General features: G+C 35.0%; 1 protein-coding gene across 2 annotated transcripts in view; it reads right to left on the bottom strand.

Moving 5' to 3' along the window:
- LOC306848715 (phosphatidylinositol 4-phosphate 5-kinase type-1 beta-like) overlaps positions 1–24,214 on the bottom strand; it is a 40,030-nt gene extending 15,816 nt beyond the window's left edge. Inside the window, exons 1-7 of one of the 2 annotated variants that reach the window (XM_079383437.1) lie at positions 24,050–24,214; positions 13,308–13,417; positions 13,019–13,087; positions 11,494–11,624; positions 8,975–9,092; positions 3,819–3,971; positions 2,500–2,796 (exon numbers count right to left, since the gene is read on the bottom strand). In XM_079383437.1, the coding sequence (XP_079239563.1) occupies positions 2,500–2,796; positions 3,819–3,971; positions 8,975–9,092; positions 11,494–11,624; positions 13,019–13,087 (768 nt within the window). In that variant the 5' untranslated portion in view covers positions 13,308–13,417; positions 24,050–24,214. The remainder of the gene's footprint in view (positions 1–2,499; positions 2,797–3,818; positions 3,972–8,974; positions 9,093–11,493; positions 11,625–13,018; positions 13,088–13,307; positions 13,418–24,049) is intronic. The other variant, XM_079383436.1, reaches the window with a different exon arrangement.
- Positions 24,215–25,114: the final 900 nt, after the last annotated feature.

Below are 25,114 nucleotides of genomic sequence, written 5' to 3'. Positions count from 1 at the left end.
TCGAGTGCCAAGTCTGCTGAAGAATTCGAGAAGCACAAGGCAACCACAGAGGGCCGGTTACCTAATGCAGCATTGGGACACTTCAACATCATGCCACAATCATTTGGGTAATTCAGTTACTGGGCTGTTTACTTGCAGCTTGATTTTGGAGGAACTTACAAAGTAAAAGAAAACATGTCAGAGGTGGCATTTGTCCTTGAAAAACACTGCAGTGCGCAAAAATGAGATCATTTAATACAAATAGTTTTTCCTGGACAGCAATGTGAGGGGCGAATATAGAAAAAGGAAAACAAATGAAGGCTTAAAGGGACAGTTCACCCAAAAATTCAAGTTCTGTCATAATTTACTCACCCTTGCGTTGTATGACATTCTTTATCTGTTCTGTGGAACATGAAAAAAAGACATTTTGAAAAATGTTTCAACTGTTTGTGTCCATGCAATAAAATTCAACCAGACAAAACAAACCACATTTTTCAAAACATTTTACTTTTGGGGTGAATTGTTCCTTTGAGTATCAAATTTTTACCAAATTGTACTTTGATTTGACAGTCAAATATCAAGGATTTCAGTATGAACTCAAGCAAAAGACCAAATTAGGATGCAGTTCAAATATTTGGGGTCAGTAAGATTTTTTAAGTCTCTTATGCACACTAAGGCAGCATTTATTTGATCAAAAATACAGTAGTAAAATAGATATCTTGTGAAATAATATTACAATTGAAAATATTACTGTAAATATTTTTGTAATTTATTTCTGTGATGCAAAGCTGAATTTTCAGGATCATTACTCCAGTCTTCAGTGTCAAATAATCCTTCAGAAATCCTTCTAATAAACTGATTTGCTGCTCAAGAAACATTTTTTGTTGAAAAAAGTTGTGCTGCTTAATATTTTTGTGGAAATCATAACACCAATATTCTAAAAGAACTGCATTTATTTGATATAAAAAATCTTTTTTTACATTACATAACAAAAAAAATGTCTCTCACTGTCACATTTGACCAATTTATGCACCTTTTCTGAAAAAATCTATTAATTTCTTTAAAAAAATATTACTGACCCCAAATTTTGAACGTATCTGAGCTATTCTAAGTACATTAATTTTAGAAGTGGTGTTTATTCAACGACCCAACAATGCCCTAAAACCACTCAGAACAGCTTAACAACCGCGTAGCAATGCCATTACAATCACCTACAACACCTATGGCTTCCTCGGAGAACAAACGCATGCTGCTAAACTGTGGTTGCCAAACACTGTCAGATCATATAGGGCAGACATTATCAACCAAGCCCCAATATTTAAGCAGTAATGGAAATTGTCTAGGAGAGAAAATACAATCTGATTATTTGCAAATCATTTCGTGGAAATCAACAATATTTACCAGACCATGTGGACAGCCTGATTTGCTGAAATAGAAAGGAATGCCAGACTGGATTTATACGGTTTGTTTCCCAGTTGAACGGAGAGGTCTGCCACACATCACATTTTGAATCTGTTAATAAGCTACTGTGGAGCTGAAGACTATCATGAACTTGTTTCTGTGAAACTGCTGCATCTTCCCGGGTGCTTGTACATGAGGATGAGACTAAAACATCTTTACCGTTGATTAGACGAACAAAAGATTCTAAGTGGTTCCAAAATAAAGCGCAGATTCTATTAAATCGTGGGAAATCTATGCACCATTTTTTAAAACACAAAACATTACAACAGATGCATAACAAAAAATGCTTCTTTCTATTATGTTACACTCAAAATAACAAGCATAGCTGGCAGTTTTGTGGTCCTGTTCCATTCTCTCTCATACTTAATGCAATTGTATCACTTGACCTTCTCCAATTCTATTTACTCTGATGCTGTTGATTTTCTTGTCACACTTAGAAACGTACTGTCCTGTAATGTAAGAATGATACTCAAGCACATTAGTTAGCTGATTGTTATCCTTGTTGTGATTCAGGTACTGAGTCTTGAGGTCTATCTGTGGTGTTTTAAGGTATTTAATATATGTTTTTATCTCATGAGGGTTCATGTAATGAGTGTTTTTGTGATGCTGTCAACAGTTTAAGACAACGGGCAATTAGCTCTCCATGTACACTGATGTTCAAAAGTCTGGGGTTTGTAAGATTTTTTAATGTTTCAGAAAGAAGTCTCTGGCTCTAGTGAAACATGAGCCATATGATATACTTAAGTGCATGATTTGTCACAAACTCCCTTGTAATCCAACACTTTGATGACACTCAGACCAGATTATCAGGTTTGATCAAATCAAGGTTGGTCGCCACAGAAACTGAGCCACTCAAATGTGTAAAATATATTTGTTTTATCCTCCTCTCCAGTTGTTGTTTTGCTTCCAAATTGCTTTCTATTCGATTGGGCTCATGCTACACAATACTCCAAACATGCTAACAACCAAAGCAGTGCTCTGAAAACCACCCACAACTTTTGCACAAGCAGACGACACTCTTTTTTTGTTTGAAAAATGCTAAAATAGAGTAGCACTCACCCGGCAGTCTCGCTGTAGCGTCTTCATCAGGGCGTTATATGTCTCTGTGTCAAAGTACAAGCCATCATGCATGTCCACAAAGTCTAGGTCCTTATATGTGGGGCAGGCCTTTTCCCGTTCTTTTCGTGACGCCCGTCTCTTGTACGTGGAGCCTTTCAGGTCATATTTGTAGTGCATCTTTAAAGACCGAGGCAGAACATTGTTCATAACCACAAGACGAATGTTGATTCCTCCAGATTGAACACAGTACAGGCCGTAGAACTTGGGAAGGAGAGTCCTTGGGTTCTGGTTGAGGTTCTGAGGAAAATAAATAGCTTTAATAAAAGGAAATGCAATTTTTGATCTTTAAATACTGTCTCCCATGTTTATAGTCAACTGTAAGTCATACTGTGGCTCTCTGACACTATCAAAAACACTGTTGTTCATGTGAACATCCCGACCAGCCTAATGCAACAACACTAACGAAATGATCAACCAATGATAGACAGTTCTGGAAACCTTTTTGGTTTCATACTTCACCTTTAATTTTGCTGAGTTTGTACATAAACAATCTTTTCAAGTTATGCAACAGAAAAATCTGGTTTGTTAGTTGGTAATTCATGACTATTAGCAATAATGTTTACACATAATACTGAACTGGAATGTTTGGAAAGAGACACAGAGGACATATATATGACCTCACTATAAAGAATAGTCCTCTATGTCAGTAAGATACCTAAAAATATAACACTCGCATTAAGCAATGAAAAATAAGTGTATAAATATGAGAAGCATTTTACTTTGAGGTTAATATATCATGCACTGAGTGACACAATGGCCTACCCTGTTTTCTACAAATATGCATGCAAAAAACTTGTTATTATAAATTAATTATTATAATAATACCATTTATATATAATTATTGCATTATTTTTAATAAAAATTATATAAAATACAAATTATAAATAGTATATTAGTAAACAGTATAATAGCAAATTATATATAAATTATATATAAAAATTTGAAATAGTTGTAGCTCATTTAATCCACAAAAAGTAGCTGCACAATAGTGAAGCTGATGACATTTACATTTACATTTATGCATTTAGCAGACGCTTTTATCCAAAGCGACTTACAATTCAAGTTACGGTTTCTACATTTTATCAGCTCTGATGAGAAAGGGTAACTTTAAATCAACAGCCATTTGAAAACACCAGTAATAATCCTCTAAAATAGAATAGATGAGTGAGAACAGAACAATCTATACTACTGTGTCACAGTGTTTTACTCAGCTTTCTTCACTGAGGAGATGAATGAGTCTGTACTCTACTGAGACCTACCATGTAGTATCCTGGAAGCAGTTTTTGCAGGAACTCTGCCTCTTTGTGCTGGATGGTTTTAATGATGAATTCATCATCGCTGGTCAGGTAGAAGAGCGAGCCGCTGGCGCCCGGATTAGACAACTCAATCAGGGGCTCTTTACAAATGGAATACTGCAGGATTACAACAAAAACAATCCATTAAAACAACATATTATGAGTCTTTAAATAGAACACAACAGTATTGGCCCAGAAGTCAAATTAAATTACAATTACAATCAAATTTAAAAAATAAAAAAAGAAGAAAATAAAATATATAAATGTTTCATTTAACTGTGACAGTCCCTATAAAGAAAATGAATAGAAAGCAAGGACGCTGAAAAAGTGGGCGTCTGAAATGCTTAAGACCACAGATAAACAGTGTGTGCAATTTATAATGAGGTACTCTGGGACCTTTATAAAAGAGCATCTATTTTTACCTGTGTTTAAAACACCTAATCAACACCAATTCGTATTTATGTTAAACTGGCAACAAAGAATAAACCCAAAAGATGTTACTCATAACACATGACTTATAAAGCATCTCCAAACTGACTGGCTGCAGTATACTGAAAGTGTTTCCTAAAACTGTTTGCCTTACACACTGCAAGATCAGTTTATTACTGCCTGGAAGTCCCGTGGTTTAATTGGAGTTGCATAAAAACCCCTAACATTATGAGGTCTAAAAGCACACATTTCTACTGAGTTTTCTGGTGGGGTTCCCTGAGGAGGCTGGGACGCAGTAGCAGCATGAGGACAGTGTTGAACCGAAGCCAGACACTCATATTCAAGGCCTGCCTAATGAAAGTCAACAGTCACGTTGTACTTCCAGCCCAGACACATGGACATTTGCATTTGGACTGCGTGTCATCCCGTGTGCATGGAGCTTTTTAATTAGCTTGTGCTTCCTCTGCCCTATCTTCATAATTATAAAAATGTACACAACAAAATCAGAAGAGCATGAAACATCACTTTCTGTCATCTTAGCATGACCATTTTCTACTGCATTTTAGACCTCGCTCCTACTTTATACAGACATTTGAATGTTTAGTGCCCAGTTACAGTACACAACATCTACATTTTGTAGCATATCCTTTCTTGTACTAAAGAACTTAAAGGAATAGTTCACCAAAAATTTTAAATTTGCAGAACATTTAACGCTCAGGCCATCCAAAAAAGTCCATGCCCTGTTGCCCTCTCACACCAAAATCCACAACATATTTGTTTAGAACTTTTGTTTTGGACTTTCTTCATTTGATCTGTGCATATTTCTCCCCTGATTCAGACTAGACGTCTTTTTCACTGGAGAAAGCAATATGTGACCCTGGACCACAAAAACTAAATCATAAGGGTCAATTTTTCGAAATTTATATTTATACATCATCTGAAAGCTGAATAAATAAGCTTTCCATTTATTGTTAGGATAGGACAATATTTGGCTGAGATGCAACTATTTGAAAATCTGGAATCTGAGGGTGTAAAACAATCTAAATATTGAGAAAATCACCTTTAAAGTTGTCCAAATGAAGGTTTTAGCAATGCATATTACTAATCAAAAATTAAGTTTTGATATATTTACAGTAGGAAATTTACAAAATATCTTCATGGAACATGATCTTTACTTAATGTCCTAATGATTTTTGGCATAAAAGAAAAATCAATAATTTTGACCCATACAATGTATTTTTGGCTATTGCTACAAATATACCCCAGCGACTTAAGACTGGTTTTGGTCCAGGGTCACATATTATGGATTGAGGACAATATATTTTGGCCAGAAGTGATGGTTTGAAGGAAAAAAATGCCTTAAAGGGATAGTTCACCCAAAAATAAAACATTTTGGGTATCCGTATGCATGCGGAGACGCTGTTTTTGCTGTTTACGCTTTGATCTGAACGTAACAATGTATATGCATGCATACATTGCATACGTTGTTTACATATATGATACTCTCCAAAATGGCACCAGGGAGACGCGGAGGAGACGAATTGTTGAATAAAGCCGTTATTTTTGTTTTCTTTGCGCACAAAAAGTATTCTCGTAGCTTCTTAAAATTACAGTTGAACCACTAAAGTCACATGGATTATTTTAACGATGTCCTTAAATGTTTCTGGACCTTGATCGTGTTAGGATCCTTGCTGTCTATGGGAGGGTCAGAGAGCTCTCGGAATTCATCTAAAATATCTTAATTTGTGTTCCAAAGATGAACGAAGGTCTTATCGGTTTGGAACGACATGAGGGTGAGTAATTAATGACAGAATTTGAATTTTTGGGTGAACTATCCCTTTAATTCTCAATTTTCATTTCACAAGACATTAATTGATGGACTGGAGTCTTACTTTTTAAGATTACTTGTATATTATTGTGAGCTTTTTATCAGATGTTTAGACTCTCATTCGGACGGCACCCATTCACTGCAGAGGATCCATTGGCGAGCAAGTGATGTGATGGTAAATTTCTCCAAATTTGTTCTGATGAAGAAACAAACTCATCTACATCTTGGATGGCAAATTTTCACTTTTGAGTGAACTATTCCTTTATCATGTATGAATGAACAATGAACAAATATCATGTTGACCAATTAATCAGATTGAATATACTGTATAATATATATTCTGTATTTGGGAAATACTGTAATGCAACCCACTGAAATAAACATTAAATGTAGCGAGACTACTGAAAAAGCTTAATAAAATTACTGTGTTTACTGTATTCAATCAAATAAAGGCAGCCTTGGTGAGCACAAGAGACTTATTTAAAAAAAAAAAAAAAAAACTTAACCAATTTTTGGAATGGTACAAATTTACCATGTTTTACCAAAATGCATTTACCATGTTTTACCCCTTGAGCTTTAAGAACTTAAATAGATATACTGCTACTGTACACTTGAGTCACTTCGTGCTGATTTTTCTGTAAGTGTGTCCATAGTAAATGCAAATAAAAAGGAACTCCCATTCAACTATGCAAAATATAGAATGCAAAAAAGTTAGCTTTTGAATGGTATTATGTAAACAGGTATTCCCTTGTCATTAGGGTCATCATAAATCCCAGCATCTGTATTGCATTGCTTATACTATAATTAATATTTTTGTCTAAAGGTGGCGCACAATAGATTTATAACGGGATTATATAATGCAGGATCACAAATCACACAGGAAGACCAGACTATCAGGCATCTGGGAGTGATACTGCTCTGCTGGGCTAATTACAAGGCCATTAGATGTCAAAGTGCAGAGGAGGCAATTAACAGCTCGACTGAGATCATACGCCTAATCAGCATCATCCACCCTGACTCACACACACGCAAACACGCAAATCTAACTGTACGAGAGCTGCAGAGCTGCTGCAGAGGCACTGCAGTGGCTGCGACTCAGAGCGAGGCGGTGTTGCAGTGTAGGGAAACGTGCACCTCCAATATCTCAATGTGCCAGGACACTTCTTACATAGCGAGAACACATCAAACCAAACCGCTAATCCCTGCTGGGAATTTACTAATGAGGACGTAGATTCAGAGTTCCTGCCAGTCACAGTTGGCAAGGTGCGGCGGTGAAGTTCGTCAGGGGTCAGTAGTACTCTTGGTCAGTCTTACTGGCACCTGATGTAAGCAGCCACTGAACTTTAAATTACATAAAGATGCTTTGTTAGGGCTCAGGTGGAGGGAAATTTTAGGGAACTAGGTACATAATAGTTTTGGCATTAATAGGGACATGAAAACTGTGCTTAATCAGTGCCATAGCAGTTGATGAATGCATCTGGTTTGCATTTCCCATTCGCCGCATCATTACTTTTCATAATATGATGTATTTCTGAGATGAACATTATTTTCAATTAAAAAAAAAATGTAAGACAGTACTTAATTTTATCTATTAACAATTTTTGGATTGCAAAAAGTTGGTGTTACGAACTAAAAAGAATACAGATGGTTGAAGGGAAGGCGTTTAAAGGCGAAAAGGATTTGTGATATACAAAAATAAAAAGTTGTTCAGAGGGTGAAATAAGTTATTCGATTTTAATGAAAGAATACAAAGAAAAATTTACTTTCACCTTTCCATTTTTTTATTTGCAATGATATATCGTGTAAAATAAGACATGTACATGTTTTGAAAGAAGTCTCTAATGCTCAATGAAGCTGCATTTATTTGATCAAAAATACAGTAAAAACAGTAATTTTTTAATTTTTTCGAAAGCCACAGATACTTGCTAAATGGAATCCTTCCTGCTCTGACAAGTGTTGGAGAAGCTGTAGACAGTATGTTGGTAACCACACCCATTCTGTGGTCATGTCCAAAATTAAGAACCTGTTAGAAAGATGTATTTGATGCACTTAAAGAAATCTTCCATCAAGAAATCCCTGAAGATCCCTTAGTTGCCCTTCTGGGTATATGCCCAGAGGACTTTGAGGGTAGATCTAAAATATACTTATTACAAATTCTACTTGCCGCAGCCAGTAAGTGCATTACATGCAGATGATTAAAACGGTAATATTGTGAAATATTATTATAATTTGAAATAACTGTATTCTAGTTTAATATATTTGACAAATGTAATTTATTTTGATGATGCAAAGCTGAATTTTCAGCATCATTACTCCTGTCTCTAGATCATTGGTCTCAAACTCAATTCCTGGAGGGCCACAGCTCTGCACAGTTTAGCTTCAACCCTAATCAAACACACCTGATCCAGCTAATCAAGCTCTTCATAATTACAAGCAGGTGTGATTTGGAGCTGGTTGGAGCTAATTTCTGGCCCTCCAGGAATTGAGTTTGAGACCACTGCTCTAGATCCTTCAGAAATCATTCTAATATGCTGGTTTGGTATTAATAAAGTTAAATGTAGCTGTGCTGCTTAATATTGTTGTGGAAACTGTGATTTTTTTTTTCAGGATTATTTGAAATTTATACAGTTTATACAAGAGCATGTATGTGAAATTTGTAGTTCTTTTGTAACATTATGAATGTCTTTATTATCACTTTTGGTCAATTGAATGTGCCCTTGCTAAATAAAAATTTATTTCTTTTAATAAAAATTTAACTGACCCAAAACTTTTGAACAGTAGTGTATTAATGTATTTCATGTTGACTTTAATAAAAAGTCAAGCGAGTGGCCAAAACCAATAGAAATCGAAAAGTATGTTTTACCAAGTAATCATCTGGCTTGATCCCGAACAGCTCCCGGAAGTAGCGGAAAGCCAGTGGTGCGTACGTCTTGAAACGGAAGTCTGGATAATGGTGTGCTGGAGTCAGGTTGCTCCCCTCACTGCAAAAGTGAAAGTATTTGCTTAAGGTATCACAAAAAAAAACAAAGCATATAAATGAATTAACTGTGTTGTATTAATAATCGTCACATTCCCCAATGCAAGAGGCTTCCGGGTAGAATCCGGGGTCTGTCTGTAAACATAATCTTGGGAGAAGACCAGAAATTGTGAGAAACTGTTACCTAACCTAAATGCTTCTTTATGCCCAAGGAACAGAGACACATTTGATCTTTCTGAGCCCCATTGAGTGCGTCCTTGTTGCAATGTGACCCACCAGTAACACACAACAGTAACTAATGCTTGAGGACAAGGAGGTCCTAGTCTTTCTCTATTAACGGGTACACAAACTAAAGACCAGGGCCAGTCACATCGGTTACACATGATGAAATGTAAGCCCTGGGAAAAATAAAAATAAAATCCTGTAACCCATTTTTCTTTTGCTAGTATGAGGCAGGCCATTAGTATTTGGATTAACCCTGTTTGAATAATTCCTAAGAGTTGAACGGGCCAGATGATGTCATAATCACTCAAAATACCGCTTTGAAACGATAAACAACAAGCGCCTGTGATCCCTCACAAGTGGGTTAGTGAGTTGCTGTTTTTTTCAGGGCACTCGAATGAGTTCTGAGCATTAGCTGTTGCAGACTATGTCTCACTATCAAACCCCATTGTGTAACCCAATCCAAAATTTACAACTGACCTCTGAATTGGAGCTTTTCTCTATGAACTAAAACAATAGCAGACTGATGAGGGGCAGACGACTGACCTAACTCTGAAAAATGGGGCTTCCGCATGTGCAAATCTGTCTCAGACGTATGCGTATTTTTTTTGCCCTTGTTTTTGGTAATGCAGTCTATGTAGCTTACACGTTATAGCATAATTCTAGCAACACCAAGGTCATGGGTTCGATTCCCGGGGAAAGCAAGAACTAATAAAATGTGTAGCTTGAATGCAATGTAAGCGGCTTTGGATAAAAGCATTCTGTCAAATGCATGAATGTAAATATTATCAGAATAGCATAGCAGTATATTTATATTATTTCAGTAGTATAGGATGTGCCTGATTAGCTTATTTAGAAAAGCATGAATAATAACAGAAGCTTCTGAGTAATAATAAAAAATATTAACAAATTACAGTCTGATGCTATGTCAACAATGCTATGTCAACAATATCAAAGACTAACAAAAATGCCTGTGGTGCCCTATTTTGTTATTATGCATAAGCCTAATAGCCTAATAAAATTATGTTTTTTTTAGAAAATTGCTGCCATAATGTGAATCATGCACTTGTCATTTAATTTTATTCAATTGTCATTCCAAGTGCAACTAAAGCATGCAAGAATACATACTAGCCTACATCTGGTATGCATAATCACTGCTACTATTTACCATACTAAATTTACACTACCATTTAATAGCTTGGGGTCATTAATACTTTTACTCAGCATGGATGCATTAAATTTCTCAAAAGTGACAGTAAAGACATTTCAAATTTTACATGTTCTTTTGAACTTTCTATTAATAAAATATCCACAACTTTTTTCATCATTGATAATAATAATAATAAATGTTTCTTGAGCAGCAAATCAGCACATTTGAATGATTTCTGAAGGATCATGTGACACTGAAGGCTGTAGTAATGATGCTGAAACTTCAGCGTTGCATCACAGTAATAAGTTACATTTTAAAATAGAAAACAGATATTTTCAACAGTAATAATATTTCACAGTTGTACAGTTTTACTGTAATTGTGATCAAATAAAAGCAGCTTTGGTGAGCATTTTCAAAAACATAAAATCTCAACAACCCCAAACTTTTAAACAGTATTGTATGAACTGGGTATGAAGTATGTGCTTCAAGGAGATTATTAATTTACCTCTTTGATAGTTTAACCAATTTACTGTAAGTCATGCCCACTTTCACTTCAAGCCAAATACCCAATATAAATAAAAATAATGGCTTTGCTGCACATCCCTAGTATGCAGTGCTTACAGTATGCAAAATGTCCTTCAAACTCTGCATAATACTTCATTTTTTTTGAAACAGCAAGCATCACAAAGTAGACACAGCAACTAGCATACTAGCAATCCATCTCCAGCATATCCACAGACTGTCAAATTGGTCCATACTGAGGGCGAGCACATGCAACTGGAGTGCAATCCCTAGTGAGAGAATCAAACTCTATAAATAAGGAAGTAAGGCTAGTGGATCAGTGTCATCCCTTTGAATCTTGTTTAAACTCTCTGCTCACTCTAAGCAAGATTAAGATATCCTTGTTTGAGAAGAAACAAAGAGCAGATGACCCAAACTAAACGCAATGGGTGAGAAACTGTGAAAAAATTTCCTCATTCCAGACCACTTTGACAATAACATGCATGTCTGCATCACTGTCCTCTGTTCATACCTGGGTAAAAACACACTCTCCACCACATAGAAGTCCTGCATGAGCACATCTCGGTCAGGTTTTGAGGTCAGATTCCCCACGGTGTAACCAATGCCAAGCTGGATAGCTCCTTTTAGGGCAGATGAAGTAGTCTGTAACAATATCGGTAATACAAAGCAAAACAAATTAGTATACTTGAATAATTTCAAAACCTGCTCTTATGTGGGATTATTGAGGTCATTTTTTAGACGTGCTACACTAAACTCGCCTCCTAAATCTCCTTTGGTTAAACAAATGACATTTGTGGGTCAAAACTCATGAGCGAGGTTCACTGCAAATATTAGATCAGCCTTAGCATGAAAAGTAGGCTACAAGGGTGTAGTGTCTGCCAACACCGTAAAATCCTGGAATTTTGGAAAGTTCATTGATAGGCCTCTGTTGATACCAGCATTTAGGAGGGTGGACATTATCAACATACTACACTCGTCACTGGAGAAACTGAAAATAAGGTGACTGGAAAAAAGTAGCTCATTCTTGGCAGACAATTTGTTGATCTTTTTTTGTTTTATCAACATTCAGTGGCACTCTCATGTAAGAACTACTCTACATAGTCATGAAATCAAAGGTCCTGCTTTATTGACAAGTGAGTAAAATTTGTTTAGTTCTGTTATTTGTGTATGCCTACGTATGTACTTTGTTTAAAGTTTTACTATTATTTTATGAAATTTGGTATTTTTAGTTTATTTCTTGGTCTATATTACATCTAGCAAATTAAAGTGTATATATATATATATTACTGTTGTCAAATGATTAATCGCATTCAAAATAAAAGTTTTTGTTTACATAATATGTGTGTACTGTGTTTATTTATAATGTATATATAAATAGACACGCATAGTGTACATATTTTGCAAATATTTACATGTATATAAATATATAACTGTATATACACATGTAAATATAAATATTTACTTGTATATACATTTATATTATTATATTTTATATATAAATACATTTAATATATAAACATAAAATTTTTCTTAAATATATACATGCATGTGTTTGTATTTATATATACATAATAAATATACAGAGTACACACTCATATATTATGTAAACAATTTTTTTTATTTTGGATGCTATTAATCGCGATTAATCATAATATATATATATATATATATATATATATATATACACATATATATATACACACACACACACACACATATATATATATATATATATAATATATATATATTCATATATACATCTTTCAATCAAATTTTAGATTAATTAAATTGAAAGTCCTTGCATTATTTTATTATCTAATTTTCTAATTTAATGGCAATGGATTAGATCTAGTTGACATAAAATAGATACTGATATAAAATGCATATTTATATATAAATCAAATGTTAAAAATGTATACACATAAACACAAAGCTAGTAAATGACACAAAAACTCTGCTTTTTAAATACAAAAAGGTCATATTTTATAATAATGCAATGGTAGATATAAAGAAAATATTAATGAAAAACAATTTACCTTTTTGTATGTTTTCTCTCTACTGTTATTGCTAGACCCGCTGACTCTATTCTCATTGGCTGATGACATCTGAACCAATAAAGAGTTAAAAGTTAGACAAGTCTAGCTCACAATACCATAAGCCGAGCATATGTAAATAACATCCTCAGGCTCTGTCAAGCTATATACCATCAGATTTGCAAAGGAGCCTGACACGGACCACAGGATTTCCTGTCAGAGTAATTGAGTGGCTTGTAAATGCAGAAAATGTGTGGCTCTGCTAATAAAACATGATGCAATTAGGGTTTACCTTGTTTTAACTGAGAACACAGGTGTTGGTCTGCTGTTCAGCGCTCCTGCATGGCTCAGTCATGTGGACTGGATGGAAAGCAGAGGTCACAATCAGAATGGATGTTCTTCCTGTCAACCAGAGCATAGGAAGGGGTATGTCCTAGTTAGTGTGTGGCAGTGGCTGAAAAACCAAACTGTTTAATGGCACACAACAAGATGTACAAGGTGAATCACAAAAAACATGTTAAGATCATATTTCAACCCAAAATACATTTTATTTTGACCAGTAAGATTTGTATACTGTTAATTAAAAAAAAAAAAAAATGTAATTGATTGCTATTGTTATATCAATTTTTATTTGTATTGGAAAAAAATACATTTTAAAATTTAAACTTTACAATATATAAAAAAACATTATTTTGTTATTGTAGTTTTGTCATTGTAGTAATATTTTATATTTTTACTGTTTTTGCTGTATTTTTGTTTAAATAAATGTATTCTTGGTGAGCATAAGAGACTTCTTTCAAGACTATTTTGAAGTCTTACCGAAGCCAGGCTTTTGAACAGTAGTGTATTTTACCACACTTGACCTTTAATGAAAGATTGATTTCAGGTGTTCTCATTGAGACAATGCAGAATTGTTTTAAATTGATCTTGTGACCACCTAAGTGCGTGTTTGCATCCACAGCACTCAATAAACGGTGCGTCGTAAAGTCAGCAGACAGAGTGCAGGGCCTCACAGTGTAAATGACAAATAATGGCCTTTCAGACGGTCTGCATAAACAAACTGCAAGCCCTTATTCAGAGTCAAGAGCAGCCTCGAAAATGGTTGTGCCATTCGCTCTGTGCCAGCACACTGATATCAGTGGGCCTGCAGAGGGGTAAAACACAGGGAAAATGTGGATGTTTGCTCCTGATAACCAGCTGCTGTCTGAGGAGCGTCTAACACCTGCGTATCAGTTCGCCCTAAGACTGCTATCCAGATCTATTACACAATCCACTGGGAGCAAAACAAGCCTGTGGCAACTTTCTTCTTGAGTCATTAAGCACAATACTGTCATTAATTATACATCAACACTGAAGAACAATCAAAACAAAGGCTAGAAAAGGGCACATCGTACGTCACAACATTTACTTTTGGATCAGTGTTTAAATATTCGCTTGATGGTTACCCAGGTACATCATGGAACATCATGGATCAAATAACCCAATATGACACAAGAGGCCATGCATTAGAGTGATTTTACCATAGTTAAGGGGTGTAAAATGATTGCCTTAGGGATTTTATAAAATGCAAATGCAAAAGCCACCAATATTTACTTTAAACAAAAGTTAAATACTTTGATTATAACAATCAAGTTACGATTGCTAAGCAAAGAATTTGGCACATTAATTTGTATATTTTTTAATTACATAGATTCAAAACTATCTGATATATAATTAATATAAATAAAATAATACATTTTTACATATCGTGGGTCAACTGACATTCAAAAGTTAACTTTTATGCTCATAAAAAATACAGTAAAAACAGTAATATTTTTACAATTTAAAATAACTGATTTCTATCTAAATATATTTAAGATGTAATTCATTTCTGTGATACAAAGATGATTTTTTTTTGCATCATTACTCCACTCTTTAGTGTCACATGATCCTTTAGAAATTATTCTAATATGCTGATTTGCTTCTTAATACACATTTATTTGAAATATAAATCGTTTATAACATTATAAATGTCTTTATTGTCACTTTTGATCAATTTAAGGTGTCCTTGCTAAATAAAAGTATTAATTTTAATGTTCTTAAAAAGAATCCTGCTGACCCCAAACTTTTGAACTGATGTGTGTCTTTATAAAAATAGCTTACATGAATAACTGCTATTATGATAAAGCCAAATCATTATATAAGCAGTGTCAATATACAGTAAGATGATTTATGGATATAAGAGTCAATATTTAACTGTCTGAGAAATGAATAACCAAACATCAGGTTTAGTAAGCAAAGCAACCTATGCAAGTTATGGTAAAGTCTTCCTGAACTGGAAGCCCCGATCATCATATTCCCTTGTAATATAAACCTAAAATATAACATACTGCATATGACATTCTTCTATCATCCAGTTAAGAACAATAGTCACATTGTAAGAAGCACAAAAAAATTATGTTGCACTGACAGTGGAAAAGACATGGATTGTGAAGTGCTCTCAGAAGAGGCAAGTGCCCTTTAATGGAATTAAAGATATGTGAGCATGTGCCAGACATTAAGAGGACAGAGAACAGAAAAAACACTTATGATTCTATCAACCATAACACTTTAAAAATTGTCCTCACTCTCTCTATCTATCTCTTCGCTCTTTCTTCTCTTTGTGGTTGCTATGATCCCAGGTTCAGTGCTTGTAAACAGTGGCCATGTCCACCACAGGCAATGAGGGGCACACACACATACCCATGATTATTCCGATTGATTTGGCTGGTACAATTAATAAACTCAATTAGTTTGGCATACAAATTGGGGAGGATCTTAACATTTGTGAGGTCAGAATCTCAAAGCTTCTAATGGCATTCGATCGACCGTTCAAATATATTTTAGCTTATATGTTTTTAACTGAATGGCAAACATAGGAGCAGATGTAGAGAAATTTAGCATTTCATCACTTGCTCACCAATGGATGCTCTGCAGTGAATGGGTACCGTCAGAATGAGAGTCCAAACATCTGATAAAAACATTACAATAATTCACAAATAATCCACACAACTCCAGTCCATCAATTAACATCCACCAGCATTATTTGTTTAGAACTGTTTTGGACTGTTTCCAGTTGTAAATGGTGATTGATTTGTGCATATTTCTCTCCTGATTCAGACAAGATGACTATCACTGGAGAAGCAATATTACGGATTATGGACTTGTATTTTAACTAGAAGCAACAGCTTGAAGTTATACACGTCTTAATGCTGGATTTGTTCATTGCAAACATGCAGTTGTGTGGATTACTGTGATGTTTTTATCAGCTTTTTGGAGTCTTATTGTGACGGCACCCATTCACTGCAGAGGATTCATTGGTGAGTGTCGGGTCTCGGGTCTGATCACCTGTTCTTTGCTGTCTCTGTGTTCAGGTGTTATGCACGTGAGCATGTGATATCTATTCCATTGAACTCTATAGTATTATATTATAGTAATTATTTTAGATCTTTAGATCTGACACATTATATGTAAGCAATGTTACCCAAGAGAAAAATAATAATAGTTTAGTTTACTAACTGTTTTCTATTAGCATGTCCTCATTACGCAGAAAAAAAATTATCTTTTGTACATTACTTCTAAGAGTTTAGCCTAAATGCATGTTTATTCTCAATTTTCCCTCCCAAATGTTGTACAATGTGCAGTTATGCAAATTCTGATTTAATGCTATTTAAAAGTGAAAACCTAACTTTTAACTTTTAAGAATTATTTATGAGTGAGAGGGTCAAAATTCCATGTCCGTTCATTTTAATTGAGGGCTTAAAGCTAGAGAATTGGATTAGGAGCATATCCAACAAGGCACAGGCCTCCCAGATGCACTCTTTGTTCTGACTGGAGGTTCTTTCTTCAGTTCGTTAATTGGATACAGTAACAATCATTACATAACTGGCTTGGTGTACTGTGTGAATGTTTCTCGCTAAAAGCTGTAATTGGATATAATGTTATTAAAGACATTTTAGAGAAATTAGTTGAACTTGGACAATATGCACAACTTCACATGAGTACAATGAAACTGTGAATACTAATTATTGCTAAGATTGTAGAAAATGAAGAGAAATATCCAATAAAGACTTGGCTATTTTTATAAAAAGTCCAGATTTTTGCCCTTAAAATAAGCAGTCAAGGTCTTCAGGATTACTAGAAACTTCCATGCAAGTGTGTTTGGGGCAGGTTGCCTAAACTGCAGGACACACTGCCCCCCCAGAAGCAGGACTGAAAACTACTGCATTAAGGGGATCATCTCTGTCATTTCCAGTCCTCTCAGCAAAATAAATAAATTATTTGGCAGTGTTGTGCAGCTTATCTGAAGACCTCTGAGGAGCAGCAGGGGAGTGTCAGAAGGAGGAAGTGCGAGATAAAGAAAGGGAGCAATGAGTTAACGGGAAGGGACGACATTCAGGCTACACTTCTGTTTACTATTCCGGGCGAGTTCAGCTCAGCATGAGCACAGCAATGTGAGCCAGGTGATCAAGCAGACCAACTGCTGAAAGACTTGACTCGTAGCAAGGGCAGAGCGATTAACCGTGGAAGTCAAACGAGAGAAACGAGAAGAAAAAAGAAAGGCAGAGAGGTGAAACCGCTTGAGCGAGAGGCCACAAACATAATTTCTGCAAGTATTAATGCAAGGGTCGCAGTACTCGAGGGGGCAGTAGAGATACCTTCTCTGTGCTATCCAACCAAAAGTGGTACACTGTGTCCTAATTAGGTTTGGGAACAAAGAGCCATTTTATATATTTTTTTAACAACACGTCTGCCAATGCATACCATAGTAAAATACTCTGAAAGGTTTTCCATGGCGTCGTAACATCAGTAATGAATCCATAGTGTAACCACTGAAGTAAGATTACTGAGCTACAGACTTGATCATAAGTAAGTTGTTTCTAGTGAATCAAAAACATACAGCGCAACCAGTCCGATTCTCCAACGAATGACTCTAATGAGCCGGCTCTTTTAAGTGAATCACACTCATACAGCACATCCTGTGTAGTCCGATTCTCCAACGAATGACTCTAATGAGCCGGCTCTTTTAAGTGAATCACACACATACAGCGTAACCAGTATAGTCCGATTCTCCAACGAATGACTCTAATGAGCCGGCTCTTTTAAGTGAATCACACTCATACAGCACATCCTGTGTAGTCCGATTCCTGAATTAATGATTCTTAAGAACTGATTCTTTTTAGCGAATCAAACACATACACAGAAACCTCTGTAGTCCAAATATCCAATTAATGACTTTTATGAATCATTTTTAGTGAATCAAAAACATACTGAGCATTTAAGAACGAGTTACTCGTGTGAACTGCTTCTTTTAAGGTGACTCAAGCACATACAGCGCATCCAGTGGACTTAAATTCCCCCAAAAAGATTCTTTTGATTCCATTCTTTTTGGTGAATTGAATACACACACAGATACAACTTTCCTTTATAAACAATTATGCAAATAAAAAACACTCCTTGCAGGAAAACATATGTGTTATGTATTTATCTAACTATTTTTATATGCTATGTATAGCCTGTTATTCTGACTAAAATATACAGTAAGAAAAAGATCAAATTCCTCTTTAAAAATAATAATACAAAATTTTATTCACTCTTTATGTATAAAACAAAAACTTTTTGAAAGGCAATGAGCCATAACTGAAAGATATGAAAGGTAGATGTCTACCAGGCACATAATAAGCCTCTTTATGCATTTTTATCACACTGCTATCTGATAATGGTGTACCCAGGATGGAGTTGGACCCACTGTTCCACTCTCACTCTGGCTGAGGTCCAACCCTGTGATAAGAAAACCATTATGCACTTCCCTTTACTGTGCCTGTTAAGTCATTGCATATTGCAGACAGGAAGTTGTGAAGTAGCCATGGAATTAAATGACCTCTGTAATACTTGAATCAGCACATATGGCCATAACTATTCCATGGAATCTTCAGGAGTAGTCAGCACACTACCTTTCAAAATTTTGGGGTCAGTATTTTATTTTTGGGAGAAATTAATACTTTTAATTAGCGAGGACTCGTGGATCAGAAGTGACAGTAATACATTATAATGTTACAAAATATTCTATTTCAAACTAATGTTATTTTTCTGAACTGTCCAAGAATCCTAAAAAAATGAATCGTGGTTTACAATATATATATATATATATATATATATATATATATATATATATATATATTAAGCAGCAGAACTGTTTTCAACATAATAATAAAAATGTTTCTTGAGTGCAAAATACGCATATAAGAAGAATGATTTCTGAAGGATCATGTGACACTGAAAAATGGAATAATGACGCTTCGCAAGACAGGAATAAATTAAATTTTAAAATATATTAAATAAAAAAAAAACAGTTATTTAAAATTATAATAATATATGACAATATTACTGTTTTTTAATCAAATAAATGCAGCCTTGATGAGCATAAGAGACTTCTTCTAAAAAAATATTACCAACCCCAAACATTTAAATGAATAAGAAAATTTCACAGTAATGGAATCAGATTTAATTATCTAAATAAGACATGCACTTTGACCTAAATAAAATAATAATAATTGAAACGGATTATATTTATTTTTGTTTTGCATTGGTTAAAACAATTTGTGAAGATGTATTGGAAAGGTCAACATGATGTCAATTCTCAGGAGGGATTTCAAGTAAATATACTTTACTTTGGTCATAATCCAGCTGCTGATGTAGGTCAACATTAAACACTTCAGGTGTGCGTAATTTCCATTGCATATGACATATAATGGAAAACAATTCCAAGTTATCTCAGGTTGTTGCGGGGATATTTGCTTATAGAAAGGCATATTGTATATGAGATGTTTGAACTTGATCATAAGACTCATAGCATGGTAACTAAAACAAAAGGCCCCGTGACCGAGCCCTGTCCATGCAGGGGACATATATCTCCCTCAGACTGTATTTGACAATAAGAGCCTTTCCAGGAGCCTATTGTTGCCCGCTGGGGACACGTTGCCATTGGAGGCAATTGATGCTTTTTTTGAAAATCAAAAGAACAGGATATTCATGTCTAGATTCCATTGTTAATATGAAACCAGTGAGATCAACAACATCGCCTGCAGTTCCGTTCGTCTCTCCCCCACAGTGCAGTTAACACACACACTGCTCTCTGACATTTAGCACTAAATGTGAGAATGTTGGTCCAGTCCTAAACATAAAGCAGCCAATCACTACAACAAGCTCATTGACAGGCATTCAAGGGTAGGGTGGGTCTGCCCTCCTACACTAGACTGAGTAATCACTTTACACTTTGAACTGAGACATAGTGGTGCTTGCAAATGCAATTAGGGATTGCTCACACTTGACGTCAGCGCATTGGTCAAACACGCACATCTAGTGTGTGTTTACATAGAAAAACTATGGAAAAGTAGTGGAATGGGGAAAAAAAATGGTTCTGCGTGAACAAGCCATTAAATAATGATTTTTGGAAAGCTATTTTCTGAAACAAAGCGACACTGATAGATTACAAATTTCACAGGTAAAAGAGTTAAACATAAAAAATTACATACTTCAATTCAAATTTTACATTTTCATCATAGCTCTCAAATCTCATCATTTGATGTGTTGAATTAAAAAATGGTGAAAAATTGAAAAGTTGTGCCAGATTTGAATCCAAACAGCATAGACATGTCATGTGACCATTTGTGACACTAAAGAATTTGAACTACTCCGAATGCCTTAGCAACTTCATAGCAACCACACACAACATCTCAGCATAGAGTGCAACAGTCGGGTTTTGGAAGTAAATACTCCATTCATTTTATCCACAGGGAAATTAATTTTTAACTATAACTTACAAACCTTTAAAGACAGGCCTGTTTTGAACTCTGAGGTTGTCAATGGTGTATTTTTTTGAAGCCATCTGTTTGCATTATTTCAACTTAACATGTTACACAATGGAATTCGTGATGAAAAACTACAATACCCATGATTCTATAAAGAAGATTGCACCAATCAGAGAGTCAGACAGTATACATGAAAAAATAAACAACTCTAAATAATGAAATGATAATTCATTTTCTATATATTTCTAGCCTATATATTTTCTTTATATTTCTGGTACCAACACTGCTGAAAAGTGGGGGCAGGCACTAATGCACTCTATTCTGACTGCTTTTTAGGCTGATGTAGGCAGTACATTTCTCTGATCTTGCCAATAGTGGATCAAGAACTATTTGGCACACCTATTTTACTATTTCCAGTAAGAGAATCTACATATAGTGTTATATGTATACAGCAGCGGTTTTAAAACAAGCTATTATTGTCACATTCTAAATAAAAGAAGAAAATTCAGGTTCAGCAACATTCAAGAATGCATTTCATTATGCTTTTACAAATGTCACAAGACACAAGTGATCATGACTGCCTGCTAAATAGCCTACAGGCTGAAACAACCTCAGGGAACATTATGTAACGTGTCGAATGAACTCCCCTATTTTCTTATGGGTCAACTGCAGAAATGTCCTTTGCCTTTTATTGATGCAAGCTAGTATTAGAGTCACAATTAACTGAATCATCTCCGTTTATATTCAGGAACATTGTGACACTGATTGACCTGCAGTCGTTCAAACTAAAGTGGTTCTTGTCTCATCAACCTTTGGCTCAGCCATGCATCATCACAGGTTCATTATGTAATTCTTTAAGCGAGAGTTACACACAGGTGTAGAAGGAAAGTTGACAGTAATGCCGTGGATGTGTTTTTGCAGACGTTTATTTGCATCTGCTGATTTCCCATTCAAAAGCACTGGCTCGATAACCTTCAGCAGTGAAAGCTGCACGAAAGACTAGGGAACATAACATAACATTGTCTTTCGGCTCTCTCTGTATTAAAAAATATAACCTTCACTGGTGAATAAAGTAACACAGCTTGCTTTGCTGCAAAATGATCCGCTAATGCCAATTTAGCACAAAAGCTGTATCTGAAGTGGCATATTATTTACCATAATAAAGTGCATTTACACTATTTAATGTTGCACCGAGGCAGTATAAATACCTTTACATAAAAGTTATAAGCACAGAAATAATGTTATTAATTCATTTGAATTTTAGTTAGTCCCAAAAATAGTTCTATTCGTGAAAAGGTCACCACCAAATCCCCCAGTATAGGTATAATAATGATTATGGTGGCATAATCCAGCCAGAGAGATGGTATTTTACACATCAAGCTGAAAAGATGTATGTCACATCCCATCCCATCCCTAAAAGCAGCTTAGTTAACATAAACTGTGATCTTTTTTCTTATGCTGATATAAGAGGAGGTAAATCTGGTATGGGTCAGCTGCTGTCTATTGGCTGTCTCCAGTCTGAATTCTAGGGAGGAATGTAGCATGCCACTGTGGGAGCAATAAAAAAATGTGCATGGGAGTGAGACCGCTGGTCACGACTGCTGTTCATCATTCAGCTGCAGCTTTGAAAGGCCCCAGAAAGATTAAAAATGAAATGATGTGGCTTATTGATCTGATTCTGACAGAGAACTGGGATATAGATGAAACTTGTAGAACATGAAGTACTTTTCTCATTAAAAATCGCCTCATCATGTTGCACGTGAGTGGCAAGCAGTAATCAACTCTTTATTTTTAGTTCAATTTTCTGCAAATAAATCTATAGTCATTCAGAGATATTACAGATACATCTGCTAAACTATAATAAAATATTACCTTTACATCTTAACGCATACAGAAAATGTGGACAGTATACATTACATACTATATACTGCAGAAAGAGTAGACACTAGACAGTTATGCTAATACTATATTCTGAACATACCTCTTATTATTGTTGTGTAAACAAGCAAAACTTGCTATGGGGTATTTTGCTCATCATAAGAGCACAAAAGTGCCAGCATCAGACAAACTTCTGATGCAGAATTATGCAGTTTAGTACTGATGCAGAAGGCTTTTGGGAACAGCCACCTGGAAAAGGATCTACGCAAGAGACATGGAGCTCCGATTAAAGACACCGCGACCACAAATACTGGAGAAATACTTCTTCTTCCCCTCATTGTTCTTTGCTGTCATACGGTTTCGTGCCTCCAGGTACAAAGCTTGCTGTCCAGTCTGGGTTATTTTTAACGTGGGTAAAAGTTATGAGACTTTTCTCATAACCTCATCTGAGCTATTAAATTACATGTGAACAACTATGAACATGCAATATGTTCTTTAAGCCTTTTCTCAACACAAATGTTTCCTACAGTAATAAGACCAACCTATTCAATATGTACACATACATTGATTCCGAACTACTGATAAGAACATATGACAGAAATGTAGTTTCGGGGGTAATTGTCACACTTTTTAATGAGCATTTCTCAGTTATTTTTTAAAGTTGTTGTCTGTATATTCACATATTGACTAGAAAAAAATGCTGATTATCATTTTCAATGTTATTGCTCAGAGACAAATGATACAATTCACTGAACATGGATTAACCTTTTGTGCCAACATAGTTACTGAGATATAACCCTTCTGACAACTTCTCTTGTGACACTAGCCCTGGTCTACTTTAATGTGAAGGATGTTTTAAATCAGAAACATTTAAAAGAGAATAAAACGTTTTAAAACGGTAAATGTTTCTGTATAGACAGCACACTAGATTTGGAGATGTACAAGACCTCGTAATATTTCTGAGAAAACCCTTAACTGCAATATTACGTAATTTTGCCACTCTTAGAGCGCAGCTTAAAAGGCAAAATCTTAAAATGTAAAAAAAAAAACTGTCTGTTATGAATTTGCAATTAACAGATATAACGATAAAATATGAGTTTATATTAATTTTTTAATTGGCTACTACGTCATTTAAAGTTTTTTTTCTACATGCGTACTTATAGAAGTATGCATAGTTGAAACATAATTAAACACATGAAAATATGAAATGTGACGTTGCCAATATAAGAGCGGAAGAACCCACCGCAGAACTGGAACAGGTGTACGTCCATCTGACAGGTTCACACACTTCACATCGCAATAAAACATCATTTTAAAAATGTCTTACCTGTATATATGTCTTTTAGCGTGGACGTCTGTCTTGCCTTCAGACAGAGAGAGAGAGAGAGAGAGAGAGAGAGAGAGAGATTTGAGTACACACTGATATTCCGAGACTTGTAGTGTTTCGCTCACTAGAGGTAAGTGTACTCAGTGTCCCTCTACTTTGTGGAATTGTTAATGAAGGCGACTGAAGTCATACTGCAGCGAGTCTCCGCCTCCTCCTGCGCTTCAGAGTCCCTTTCAGTCCCATAAAGTCAACGCGCTTTCTTTGATGCCACCTAGTGGTTTTGAGGTGGTATCTGTCTGTCTGTCTGTCTGTCTGTCTGTCTGTCCGTCCGTCCATCTATCTATCTATCTATCTATCTATCTATCTATCTATCTATCTATCTATCTATCTGGGTCAATATATAATTGTGGGAGATTTTGAGTTTGAATAATTCTGGGAAAAAATATATTTATTTACAAAATATTATTATCTTCCCTGATAAATCATCCCTGAAATATTTTGTTTTTAGTCATTGCCAAGCTCAGGCATAATAGATTTCAGATATTTAGTTATAAAAACAAGAAGTTTACTCATTATTTGGTCAACTATGTTACGGACAAAACCTATAAGTTTTAACTTTAAGTAAATGTCAGACATTTAAAAAAATCATTACTCTTGGAAGAATATGTGTCTATTTACCTATCTTTTCAATTAAAATACCCAATTAATTAAGAAAATACACATTTTGTTCAATTGAAACCCCAAATTTCAAGTACTGAAGTAACCGGTCTGTATATTTTGTTTCCAAACTGCTTGATTCATGATAATTTTCTTGATGAAATTATGCTGAGGTATATATTTGACAGCTACTCAGTTTCTAAATATTTACTTGGAGATTAGGGAACCATTGAAATACATATATTTTTTAAAAAACATAATGGTAACTTAATTGACAGCCCAGTATCACAGTTGACAAAAGTAACATAGTTGACTGGACATGACAAAGTAGGATGATGTATTTAACAAAAACAATCCTAAACTATATCAATTATTATATGTTAGCTAATCTTTTATTGCATTTAATCA

The sequence above is a fragment of the Barbus barbus genome (assembly GCF_936440315.1).
Source record: "Barbus barbus genome assembly, chromosome: 28".
NCBI lineage: Eukaryota > Metazoa > Chordata > Actinopteri > Cypriniformes > Cyprinidae > Barbus > Barbus barbus.
The sequence above is the reverse complement of the archived record's forward strand: the minus strand, read 5'-3'. Positions and strand labels throughout refer to the sequence as shown.